Source organism: Chiroxiphia lanceolata, chromosome 15, assembly GCF_009829145.1.
Source record: "Chiroxiphia lanceolata isolate bChiLan1 chromosome 15, bChiLan1.pri, whole genome shotgun sequence".
Taxonomy (NCBI): domain Eukaryota; kingdom Metazoa; phylum Chordata; class Aves; order Passeriformes; family Pipridae; genus Chiroxiphia; species Chiroxiphia lanceolata.
This window is the reverse complement of record NC_045651.1, coordinates 18679001-18692498: the sequence shown is the minus strand read 5'-3', so window position 1 is coordinate 18692498 and position 13498 is coordinate 18679001. Positions and strand designations below refer to the sequence as shown.

The window sequence follows — 13498 nt, the reverse complement described above, 5'->3', positions numbered from 1 at the left end:
GTACAAGTCAATCCTACAGGAATGTTCTAATTCAGTCAACAAATTCAGACTGGTTTTTTTTCATAATTTGAAAGCAGAAGACTTTCCATTTTAATATTGTCAGGACTGGTTCTCTGAGCCTTGCAGTGTCTGTAGTTGTGCAGCTGGCTCTGTTTCAGGCTTCTAAATCAGCACTGAACATGATCATAAGAACTACTTTTCTAGATCTTTTTTAATTTGGAGATTTGTTGTAAAACTTAGAAATTCATCTTTCTTTTTCCTATAACAAAACCTTCTCAGTGATTTTCCATAGAAGAATCTCAGGACTTCTAATTCATTTTTTTGTTGAATTAGTTGCAGTTTCTCTCCAGAGTTTTATCCTTGGACCTCATGATGCCTCTGGCTATGTTTTATTTTGGGCTGGGCCCAAGAATTATGTCTTCCCCAAAATCACAAGCCTGAATCTGTTGACAAGTGAGTGTGTCGTGGTCAGGTGGATGGAACACTGGTAGACTGTCATCCAGGCCACCCACTCTCACATCAGGGATGTGCTGCAGAGTTCTTGCAATTTATATTTGACTTCAAACAAGAAAAATAACATCTTCAGTGTCTTACAGAAGCTGTTTTAGAGGAGCAGCTGATAGACCTTATTTTTACTGTCATAACATCAATATGAAGGTTATTCAGATTTGAAAACTTTCCAGTTAGAATTCTTAACTAATATTTAAGCCCACCATTGTGATATGTTCTTGCAGGTTGAAAAAGAAGTAAATTGTCTCCTCCATGTGTGTATGGGCATTGTTTCTGAGTTTGGATTGAGAGCAAATGTCTCAGGAAATCAGCTGAAAACATGACTAACCTCAATATTTGTTTGTCCTGTTAAATTAATGGCTCTACTTCAGCAAAGCTGCAAACTCATCTCCTGACTCAGGCACTGTTGGCTGGTTCTGGGCAGTGTGTTGGTGCCAGGCTGGAGATGACACCATGGAGGCCTCACTTGCAGAGTTCATTCCTCCCCTTTCCCAGAGATCAGTTTGGGTTGAACTGGCCCGAAGGGAAGGGGAGGAAGGTGTTTTTCTCCAGAATCACAGCACTCCCTATTTCTCTTTCTTGGTTGGCTGAGGTGATTTATCCCCTCTGCTCCAGAACCCCAGGGCTGTTTCTGTGGTATTTGGGAAGGTGCTGATGCCTCAGCTGGGACAGGACACCAGTGTCCCATTGATTGGGACTGGTCTCCTGTTCGGGGCCGTGTTTCCAGCAACAGTCCTGACCTCGCCTGGTTCTCTGCTTGGTTTTGGTTTAGAACGTTGGATTCTGGGCAGCAGTTTGGACAAGTCCATATTTTGTGGTTTTTATTCAAATGCCACCAAACCAAAGATGCTTCAGCCTCTGTCATTTTATGTGGGAATAGTTCTTCAGTGTCTCAACTATGAAATCCTGTGCTTAAGCCCTGGATGCCGAAGGAAGTGTGTTTTCAACCATTTCTCTGTAATCCCACAATACTTGCAGCTAAGTTAGTGATGTGTTACTGAAGACCATGATCAAAGTCATGTATATCAGAAGGTAAAACTGGATGTCTAGAAGTTGATTTACAAGTATCTAGAGCAATGTTAAAACTCCGTGTTCAGATCTTGAGTTTTTTTCTCACTTTCTTTTGTTTTTAACTCTTGCAGGTTTCTTAGGGGATTTTTTTGCTTAGATTTCTAGGCTTTAAAAAGTCCAAGAACCTAAATGAAATTCCTTATTTAATTTTCAGAGTTTTTCTGAATTTTCTGACCTGACACCAAGCAAAGTAACCTGAAATTATGAGTCATCCCAATTTTACTGCCCTATAACCACGTGCTGTACAGCCTGACCCAAATCTCAGGGGTATAACACAACCTGAGCCAGTGCATTCTAGCCTAGTTTCATAAACAGTAACTCCAATGCTGGCAGGACATTCAGTTTTGTACAGACAGTGGAAATGAGGTGTTTGTTGCACTGCTAAAGCCATTGTTGAATATGGCAATATTTTGAAATATTAGGTGTTTGTGTGCTATAAATTTCTGTAGCTTTATCTCAGCAGACTGGCTTATCTTGTCAAAAATGTCTGTATAGCTTTAGGCAGGTGCCATTTAGAAATAATTAATTCTTTTTTCTCCCAGAGTGAACCTGAGAGCAGCTCATGCAGAGCTAATGTACCTGCCCCCATTGCCTGGTGTGGGCAGGGCAGCCCCAGAGGTCAGGGGTTGCCAGGCAGTCACTCAGACCTGCTGGGGAGGGGGAACATCCCCATGACACCAGAAGTGCTTCAGACTTTACTGCAGACTCCACCTGATCCTGCCAGAGGTGCTGACAGGAGCCAGGAATGGGATGTTACTGATTTTCCAAGCAAAGCTCAGATGTCCAGAGATGGGACACTGTGCTATAGATAACACCAAGGTCTTTATCTAGAACAAGTTAAATTAGATATCTAGGCATGTCATGTAGGTCTTCACTGAGAAAGGGAACTTTATTTCTGTCTTCAGTTCTTCAGAATGTCTGTTCACAGGACCCAAATGCCACATTTCAGGCGTTAATCTTTGGGATAGACTGGGTACTTCCATTTTAAACTTCATGGTTTAGCTCTCCAGATTTTTCTTTGGCTAATGGCAGCCCTACTTAACAAAAGGATATTTCTTTTCACTTTACAACTGTTTTGTTTCAGAAGGTTTTTCCATGGGAAATTTCATCCCTGCTGCCTGTTGTGTGCACAGCTTCTGAGCCATTCTGCCACGAAAGGAGCCATCAGTGCCTGCCTGTAACTGAAGGTTGTAGGTGAAAATGGACAGTATATGAGAAAGCAGGAATGTCAGTATTATATCCTTTCAGTCCATCAGTGTTATCAAGCTGTGTTTGGTAGAACAGTAAAGCATAATCACCAATGTGCTGCTTTACTGAAAGTCAGTTGTTTCAGAGATCTGGTCATCCTTGGAGGATTCCTGATGTATGTGTGTGGGAGTTGTAATTTTGTTGTATTTTACATTTGCTAATGTGTAAGTGAGAGGAATTCCTCGAGAAAGCCATCATTTTGGAGTTTCTAGGTATCAGGGAGAATATATAATGGTAACATTTCTGCACTTTTCTCTGTATTCCCTTTGTTTGAGACCACTAAAAAGGTCGTGGCCTCTTCCAGGGCTCCAGAGTCAGCTTTTCTTCCACTTGACCTGGACCTATAAATGAATATCATTTGCACCATATATTTTGTCATCCAGTTTTAAGATTGAGTTATCCAAACCTCACCCTCTCACTTGGTTGCTGAGCTCTGGTCATTTCTGCTCCACTTCTGCTTTCACCTTTTATTTCCACGGTACTTGCTGCTGCTTTTTCATCTTCATCCTCCCTTCCTTTCTCATCCCTGGGAATTTCTCCATTCAGTTTGAACCCTCCTGTTCACCATAAAGAGTCTGTGTTCTATGGCTGAACAATCCTTCAACACCAAGAGACCTTTTTAACCTTCTTCCACCTCCTTTTGAAACCACTTTTACACTTACTTTTTCCCCAGAATAATTTTAATAATTGTTTTCATATCATCATACCTTCCTTGGTCAAGTGACCAGTTGGAAAAATTACATTTACATCACAATGTTATGTTACCTTGAGGAGCAGAGCAAGGCAGTAATAGCACCTCTGAAGCCAAAATATACCTGAATATACCTAATTGTTGGCTTAGAGGTCCCTATATATTTTAATTAGTTGTCCTATTATTACCCTAGAGTGCTTTAATTTTAAATGAAACATAATAGCTGCCTTATCTCTAAGGAAACTGGTCTTGATTTTATTAACTTACAGGACAGAAGAATAATTGGCACATATCATTGTCCAGAAATGTATTCAACAAAGGTATCTTTCATTGTTTTCTAATGTTTTTATCCTCAGACACTTAAAATTCAGGTCTTGGCCGTTTCTGGTCATTAAAGATCCCATGGCACTTTTTTATGGCGTGGTCATCTCAGCCCCAGATCTCGATTTCTGTGACTGTTCTGCTTGCCCAGCATTCCCACCACCCCTCACCCACCCATAGTTCCAATTGGCTACAACATTCTCCATTCCTCAGTAAAATCTGGTTGTTGTTCTGCACTGTCAGTCACCACATTTCACCTCTGGGGTGATGGTGCTTCACTGGGAACTCAAGTGGTTCCTCTTTGTGATGCTCCTAAAGCGCTTTGGGATCCTTTGAACGGGGGCTGCTGTTGGCAAGAGCTGGGATTCCCTGGCATTCTGGCCCAGGGTCACTTAGTTCCAGGAGCATGTTTTATTTAGGGTTGGGCGAACCTACTTGGTGGAAATTTCATTCCCAGCTTTCTCTGAGCTAACAGGGAGCCTTTTGTCCAAGGTTGGAGAGTTGGGTTAATTTATTCTGGATTCTTTGTTTCTTTCTTTCTTCATTTGTACTTCTGGATTGGAACTTTGGGAGTTCCTTTACATTGGGAATTCAAAGTACCATGAAAAAATGCGGTTGCTCTTATGGTCAGTTCACTGTTTCAGGTGCAGGAGGGTCAGCTTAATGCTCAAGAAGCACCTGAACTTTGTGGTGTTTGCCTGGTTATTGTAACACTTGAAGGTTCGCCCATCACTAATATTTACTGTATTTTTCATTATTTCTTCTGAAAAATTCTTGGAATATTGAAAAATGCTGTCCTTCAGCTCTGATATCAGTGTGATACATGGTAGGAGAAGACACTTTGCCCCAGAAGACAGTTTAGAATATTACTAAATGTTTTTTTTCTGCCCAGCATCACTAATCTTACTAACTGCTTCAGGGTTAGCAGATATCTGCAGCAGTTTGCTGTATTAAGAAAACAAGTTAACTGAAGGAATGCTATGTCACTAAAACGTGTCTGTATCTAACTCTAGTAACTAAAATAACTTCCTTGCATGTGTTGCACAGAATGTATGCAAGTATGTAAAGAGAACTCAGATTTCTAATATCATTGCAGATCAAAAGGATAAAATGCTTAAAGTAGATTCACCCTAAGAAGATTTAAGATGTGAACACATTTGTTGGCACTAAAATCTTTCCAAAAATAGTATTTTAGAATGCACAACATTGAGGTGAAAATAAGCAGGCTCTGGGCTAAGGGGTAAAATCACCATGTTAGTGGATGTTGTGTCAAACTTCCCCTGATGTCACTGGAACTGAAACTCCTTCTCTTAAGGTCACATGAAACTATGGAAAATGTAGTTTCCAAATGACTTTGCACCCCTCTTGTAAGATACTTACCTCTTTTGGTTTTAGACATTCTTGGGATCAGTGAATGCCAAGTGCCTGTAATTAATGGCTTTTATTTTTAGGATCCTGAAAGTCTTGTGATTGGTCTGAGATCTTGTAACAAAAAGGACAGCCCATTTTGTCTTACACCAAAAAATCACATAAGAATTTCTAAATAACTGCACATTATAAGAAAATGTTTGAAAGCTCCTTTCAGAGTTTCATAGATCTGTTTGACACCATTTCCACATGGATGCTTTTGTCTGTTTTAATGGCAGAATACTGTTTTTACCTTAGTTTTGTCTGATGCAGGTGAGAACCAGTTTGATGGCCTTCCTGGCTAGAACACACTGTTTCCTCACCATGCTCAGCATTGTGCTTAAATTAATTTTTCTTGAGTTTCAGCTCAACTTTCCCATTTTTCCAGTGCTTTTGAAAAAAAAGATGGATTTCCCTAACACACTAGAAACTTCAAAGATTTCATCTGGCTTTGATGGAAAGCAAACAAAAATGGAAGATTTTGGCTGCTTCACATTAAGTCACTACATCTAATTTAAAACTCAAATATACTGAAACTAGAGGGGTGCAAACTCACACTGATTGGGTGGGGAAAAAAGTGAGAGAGAGGGAAATGTGACATCTCAGCAATGGCAGTTTTTGTGCATCACTGGAACAGATGTAATCACTCAAATGACAGTGTTTCAGTAGGTCCAAAGTACTCCTGTGAGCACCTGACTTCCCAGTGCCATGGCAAGTATTCCAGAGAGGATTAATCGTGGCAAATACAGTGTGTTGGGTAGTGCAGGAGATACCTGCTGCTGAGGGCTGGGTTCTAAACATTACAGATGGAAGAATTCCATATTATTGTTCAGAAATCCCCAGAAGTGGCAGTTTGTGCACTTTGAGCGATAACCATGGAATATATTCTGTACACAGGAATGTGTGCACGAGTCATGTGGCTGAGCTGTTCTTAAAGGAGCTCTGGGACAAGTCTGTCTCTTATTTGGCCTGGAGTATATCTGCACTACCATCACTAAGGCAGTGTAATTAATTAGCTTCTCATTAGCTGTTATTTCTTTTTAAAGTATTTTTAGTTAATTATACTCTTTAATCACACAATTCAAAATGTATATTTAGAGGGAAGGCTGAGGAGAATTAGAACTTCCTAAATGACTTCATATTTGTTTTCTATAAATGGATTATTTTTAATTTCTCCTACCGTACTTCAGATCTACTCCAGATTGCCTAAGAGCAGAATTTAGTTCCTTATCTTTGAAATCCTCCTGATTGTCTAAGGGGTTTCTTTACAACATTGCATTAATATTTTTTTCACTGAGCTGCCTTTAAAAAAATGCATAGTAGCTAAATCTACCCATTGAAACAATTGTTCAGTGTACATTTGATGTGATTACATTCTGCATCTCTTTTTCCTTGCTTGAAATTGGAGATCTCTGCTGCTTCAGCACTGAGGTCTCCACAGCATGCACTGTATTTATGCAACTCATTAGCACTGGGGATTAGAGTTTCCACATAGCTGGTGCCTTTTCCCAGGTAAACACCAGTGCTGGTTGGAATATAGGGACAGAAAATGTGCATTCACTTGTGCAGTGCCCTGTGCCTTGTTTAGAGAGACAGAGAGAAGCTTTCATTTGAAGGAAGAAAGACCGAAGTAAAGCAGACCCTTTTCCATTTGACTTCCCTTCAAAACCCCTGGAAATTTCAATTTTTTCCCCAGATACCCTTCCCAGAATCCCACCTTCAGGAGCTGAGCGTGGACTTCATTTCCAGCCCGTGCTTGCTGAACGTGGGTCTGGGGCAATGCCCTTTGTTGCCCTGTCCTGTACTGGCCCTGTTGCTGTTGAGTTCCCAAGAGATGACAGTGAATGCCTGAGGTCCCTCAGAGAGGCTGCCACCCCCGGGGAGCAGGGTTAGGTCTCCCCCTCCCAGCATGGCTTGGTTGGCAGCCGCGGGGTTCCCTCTGCCCCGCTCACCCCGCTCTCCGTGTTTTGCAGATGGACCCCCACGAGAACATTTTGTTGAGCACCCTGGAGATCAAGAACGAGATGGCAGCCTCGGAGGCCGTGATGGGGCTGGGAGACCCCCGCAGCACCATGCTGGCCTACGACACCTCCAGCATCCAGTACCGCAAGGCCGGGCTGCCCCGGCACAGCTTCGGCCGCAACGCGCTCGAGAGACACGTGGCCCAGAAGAAGAGCCGGCTACGGAGAAGGGCCTCGCAGCTCAAAATCACCATCCCGGACTTGACTGACGTCAACGCCATCGATCGGTGGTCCCGCATCTTCTTCCCCGTGGTTTTTTCCTTCTTCAATATTGTCTATTGGCTTTACTATGTGAACTAAGAGACAAAGCCATGCAGGAAGCAAGAACTGGATTTCTCTTCAAACCGGTTGTACAGCCAAAAGTGGGACTTAGAAAAATTCTATTCAGGACAAAAAGTTACTTTAAAACACCTTAGTTGCTGGCCCACTCTATGGTCTGTTTTTATAATGTTTTGGTTGTCTCTGCTAACATATATGTTAAGTTGCGGTATGGACATATCCCCCTATCAAAATATAAGTGCATTTTGAGTGTGAAGGCAAATTGGATTTTGAAAATAGTTTCTGTCTCGTCCTTCACTCCCTTTTTATTTTTTTGGTCCTTTTTTTTGATGGTCATTTGATTTTAGTGCTACAAATTATAGAGCAGCATTTGAGAAACAAGTTTGACTTTCAACAGCAGTACATGCCATTCCCAGGGAAACTGCATATCTGAGGCATGCACCGACACTGCAAAGGGTGTACTGAGTTGTTGTCATGCTTAGGAAACATACACTTTACCTTTCAAATGTGTAAACTTGAAAACAAATAGTGCCTATCATCTTTCCAAGATGATGATGGTCAGAGGTTTCCCAACCATATTCAGGTATTTCCTTTTATTTATTGAAAGAATTAAACCTTTGACTGATAATTTTAGGGTTGGGTGTTTGCACAGAAGCTGAAGCAAGAAGCACTAGTTTTGTTTGTCTTTAAAGGGAGAACAAATGCTCACAGCCACAGTGGCCACAGTTGGGATCAGTAGAGGAATGTAGCAACGGAGTAAAAATGCATCCGTGATGAAGGGGTAAATATTCTGCTGGGCTGGGTTGGGGAAAGGGAATCATCTGTCCAAAGTGCCAAACTTGGTTGCCCAAATAGTAATTCTGTAGATGGCTGAAGGAAAGCAGGGATGCCCTGCCTTCCTCTAGGGCAGGGAGAGCTGGAGAGCAATCACAGAGTCCAGGGGCAAGGAGAGGAAAGGCTGCACTATGGAGAAGTGTGTGTGTGTACACATATATATCTGTACACACATATATATCTGTACACGTAAATATCTGTACACATAAATATCTGTACACTGTGTTGTCAGTTGTACCTCAGTCTCAAACAGTCGTGTGGAGTTGTGTGATTTCTTCCAGGTTTGCCTCTTTCCAGCATTATTCCTGCTGCTCTTGGATAAAGGTGGTGTAGTTCTTCCAGCAGTGGAGATCCCAGCAGATGTATTTCCATACAGGGTATTTTCTCAGTCTGGATTAGGCAATACCATTTCACTTTTGGTTTTCCTTAATGCACTGTTTTAAGGGAAAGAAATTGGTAGCAATGACTTTAAGAGTTTAATTCACTCTTGAGTGTTTCCTATTTAGGGTGATTTCTATTGAAAAACTGGCAAATTTCAGTTTTTCTTTAGGAAACCTTTTGAAATAAAAGGTTGGGGTTTTTTTCATTCCATAGAGCTTTACTTTTACAGAGAAAATAGAATAAACAAAAAATAATGTAGACAAAAATAATTTTGTCATTTTTTCCACTGTGGGACATTTCTGTAATGAAAAAAGCAATCACGAGAACTGTAGAAAAAGTATAAATTCTTGATGGCTTTTACTAAATCAGATCCCCCAATATTGTTCAACACACAATGTTTCAAGAAGCAAAAGCCACATCTTTTGCATCCATACTACCTCTTATCTGTGTACAAATCTTTGAAAGAAACTAGATAGTGAAGGGTTTTTTCAGGAGAGAAATATATCTTGAGAATATTTTTCATAAAATATTTTCTTTTAATTTTTTGTTCTTTAAAAGAATAATTTTCTTACAAGTTTCTGTGGATTTTTTTCCCTGATTGTCAGTGAATGACAGTGATAGGAGGAGAATAGTTCTGGGAACTAATAGGCCAATTTTCTGACTTTGTTTTGAGCATCTCATGTGCTTATTTCTGCTTCCCATGGGAGGGGCTGGTTTCTGAGCCTGAGCTGGGATTTGCCATCCCCCCTCCGTGGCAGGAGGTTGTGTGGACGTTCAGGTGCTGCCTCCAGGTTCAGATCTGCACTAGGGACAGACTTTCACCCTGGGGTTCACTCTCCAGGTCTGAGGTTCCCAGTTTGTTCCCACGCTCAGTCTCTGCTGCATTTCATGCTCGACGCAATAACCTTTGTAGATGCACTTGGGATTTCTGCTGGGAGCTGGGAATCACTCTGGAATCTTTTCCCAGTTCTAAGAAATGGAGCCACAGCAAAATTCAGTATTTCTCTTGGAGGTCTGTTCTTTAAAAGCGGTCCTAATTACCCTAAATAAAAGCAGTGTCATAGTATCCTGCAAAGGCTTTTCTTTTGCTCCCGAAATCGCTGCTGCCTCCTGTTTTCCTGCCCAGAGCAGAGTGGGACTGCAGGGAGCTCCCACCTGCCTGGGTTGGGACCAGCAAACCCAAGAGCTTACAGGGAATTGCTGACTCTGCACTGGTTCCCTGCTCCAGCTGTTCCCAAACCCACAGAGATGAACCCTGGACCTGCACATTCTCTCACTGAAGCTCCAGAACAAGCCATAACACTCTCTGATGCTGCTGCTCAGAGAGGGAAAGAAATGTTTGGTTTCTGCTCAGGTGTCTCTAGGAAAGACAAATTATCTGGGGGGAAGGAGCACTTTTGCTTTTCCTATGTCCTTCTGGCTATTAATGTGATGTATAAAAGTAGTGAAAGAGAAGGATTCTATCATTTTGTACCGAGGCTTAACACTGTGATCTAAAGGGGTGGGGGTGAGGAAGGCTGGTGAGGCACTGCCAGGGAGAAGGAACTCGAGCCCAAGGTGAGCCCTCACTGCTCTCCTGAGGTGCTCGAGTGAAAGGGAGGAATTCTGCCAACATACATGAGATATGGGGTTTGCTACGTGTGCTCCCCTCCAGGTAAACTAGAATAAATTCACTTTTACTTTAGAATTGACCGAAAATTAATGTTCTAGATCTTTTTAATCGTGTTGATTGTTGTTAGTTTCAATAAACAAAATATCAAAGTGAATAATTTAGATAAAACTTGTAATATAATTATAGTTGCACATTTTATTGTTCTATTAGACATAATAGCCAGCAATTAAGGTGTTTTTCATCTTTGTGAAATTCATGGATGAATTATGACTATAACATGGCACAGTTTTAATGAAATATTTGAGATCAATCTGTAAATACATTCTGTACATGACTGCTAGTAAGTGATACACATTTTCAGAACTGACAATTCATGCAACATGTTTCTGTGTTTGCATAAGGAATGTTACGTTTCTATCCTATCGCAGTTCAATGACTGGGAAGAAAGACTCAAGCAATGACATCCTGACCATTTCTTTTCTCATTCCCAGGGGAGGAAAACAGTGTTAGATCACAGCATGGCACAGAGTTCTTCAGAGAGTTCTGACATCCTGACAAAAAGGACATAAAATCTGTAAGGTACAAAAGCACAATGCATAGAGAAGATGAGTGGTGGTCTCACACCTGGGGAAAAGATCCTATTTATTTCAGAAAAATATGCATTAAAATGAAACCTCAGTTAATTTTCACTATAATTATTAGACTGTGTTCCAATTCTGTAGCACAGTAGTAACCACAAGTGAAGGGATGTGAAACATTCTCCAGCTGTATGTGCATTTGGACACAGCCCTGCCTGTCTGTATAGACATGTGTGTGTGTGTATACCCAGGGCAGTGTGGATATGCACACCCTTTCATCTCTTGGTGTGTTAAAGGAATAAGCCAATACTAGTTTTGTTTCTACCATCAACCAGTGTGTGAATATATCTTTGACAAAAGGAGATTAATGTATTTCAGCAAACCAAACAACTTCCTCTACAGGGTAACTGGGCATTCCTGGGTGAGCAGCTCAAGGCTGGGTCTGTCTGGAGTGTTGGTGACAGTCCTGTACCTCCTGCAGCTGGAACCACACCAGTCCTACATTGCTTGCCTATTTCTTCTCTCTTTTTATAACAGCATTGTCCACTAGTAAGTTTTCAAAACCAACCAATTCCTTAGGGAACCAACAAAAAAAAAGGCAAAAATAGTAACTATTTCTAGAAAATAATCTAGGGTGGGCTGGCCAGGGTACAATACTATATCAGTAGTGATCATAACATTTTGCTCTGTGTACATAGAACATCCAATGTGAGCAACCATGACTTAAGCTGAACGTGTGTAAATATTATCAGATTTCTTAAACATTTTTAACTTCTAATTTGTACTTTATGGTAAGGCAAAAAGCTAATTCTACTTATGGTTTAGGTTAATGTGTCCTAAAATTATGTAAATAATTAAATAAGCTGTAAATGAGCAGGCCATAGATACAGTATTTGTTTAGTGACTTTTTTTTACTAAGTACAAGAATTGCAGTGCTCTAGCAGAGTAATTTAAACACCCTTTTGCATAAACAGATTTGGACTCCAGATATCAAATAGTACAGAAGGTGCTGTGGTGTAGAGTGGCCGTGGTGGCAACGTTCCTGCTGGCACAAGTGACTCTTCTGTGTGGTTACAGTGTTCAGGCACCCCAATAGCTCGGGCTCAGAGCTGGAGCAGCAGGAACAAAGGGCCTGGGTTTCACTTGCCATGAGGCACTTTGGTGTTGCTGCAGGGATGGACAGGTGAACATCAGGGTAAGTGAGAACTGAGCTGGTGATTTCCTTGCAGAAGCTGCATATTGCTCTGTCTGTCTCTGAAATCTCTCTCTCCTATGGTATCTAATAGTAGACTTCTATTTTTCTTTAAAAAAAAAAAAAAGGTTTGACTGTCGTTAGATAGCATAGTCCCCCAAAGCCAAAGAACCTTCACTCCAGAAATTCTTTAAAAGGGAAATCTAATAAGTCACTGCTTAACACCAAAGGTAAAGCTTAATAAAATGCACTAGGAACTTTGTCTAAATTTTTAAGAAGCAAATGGAATGTTGATGATCAAAAAGACTGCCCTATTCTACTTTGTAAAAATAGTAATAATTTAAATATCCATTATATAAAATTGAAATAGATCATCTCTACAAGAATATGCAACACTAACATTTCATAAGTATAAAGTTATTTTCTTTGTAAGTGCTTTGACAAAAAATGAAACTTAAATGATGAAAAATCTCACCTCTACTTTCATACTAAGGGTTGTATTTTTTTAATGTTTTTCAGACATGAGGTCATCTATACCAATTTGATAGCATTTTGTATGTTTTCACTGTTGCTGTCATTTGGCAGATCCTCACCAGGCTGTATTGTTCATGGTCTGTCCTGTTACTTTCAGTTGAAGACAAAAAGAACATTTGAAACATGATTAATTCTGACAAACTGCTTATGATTTGACTTCTGTCACGTTTTTATTTGCATGGGTGTTTAAATGGTTCTGTTAGTACTGTCTTTGCACAGTTCTGATTTATCTTTTTTTACTTAGTACTATTTATTTCATAATGTAGTAATCATCAGCCTTACTAATGACCTTGTAGCCTTTCTTATATGCACATAATGCACATTTTCCAATGGCTAGAAAATGCAAAATACTAGTGGATATCATTGCATCAGATCTTCATGTCTTTCTCAAAAGGACTGCTAACCTCTGGGATATATGAGGTAGTAAAATGATGATTGTAAATGAGTAGCACATAAGAGATATTTTCTTGAATTTAAAATTATTGCAGCCAGTTTCAGCATGTAAATATATAATAATGTTGGCTAGTGTGTAATTCTTGAATTAAAAAATATAAATAAAGAAAATCTAAAATCTGTGTATGTGGTTGTGTTTGTTGGGCAGGACCTTTCCCAGAGCTGCAGGAGCTGAGGGATCTCACCTGAGGTGAGTGTGGGTGAGTTTGGGGCAGGAGGGGTCGGGCAGGGGGGCTCTGAGGCCCCTCAGGGCAGGGATCCCACGGGAGGGGGCAGCTGAACACGGAGCTCCTGGGCCCGGGCTGCCCTCGGGGCAGGGCAGTGTCTGGGATCCAGGGGGATCTGGGGCTGCTCCACCCAGGGGGA

The 13498-nt window shown here is 40.9% G+C and overlaps 1 protein-coding gene across 4 annotated transcripts in view; it reads left to right on the top strand.

Annotated features, from left to right (window-relative positions):
* Window positions 1-13251, top strand: part of GABRB2 (gamma-aminobutyric acid type A receptor subunit beta2) — a 126682-nt gene extending 113431 nt beyond the window's left edge. For 2 of the 4 annotated variants that reach the window (XM_032702823.1, XM_032702824.1), the window contains 2 exons: window positions 3790-3840; window positions 7222-7628. In XM_032702823.1, the coding sequence (XP_032558714.1) occupies window positions 3790-3840; window positions 7222-7569 (399 nt within the window). In that variant the 3' untranslated portion in view covers window positions 7570-7628. Of the gene's footprint in view, window positions 1-3789; window positions 3841-7221 lie in introns of all 4 variants that reach the window. The other 2 variants (XM_032702825.1, XM_032702826.1) reach the window with 2 other exon arrangements.
* The last annotated feature ends 247 nt before the right edge of the window (window positions 13252-13498 follow it).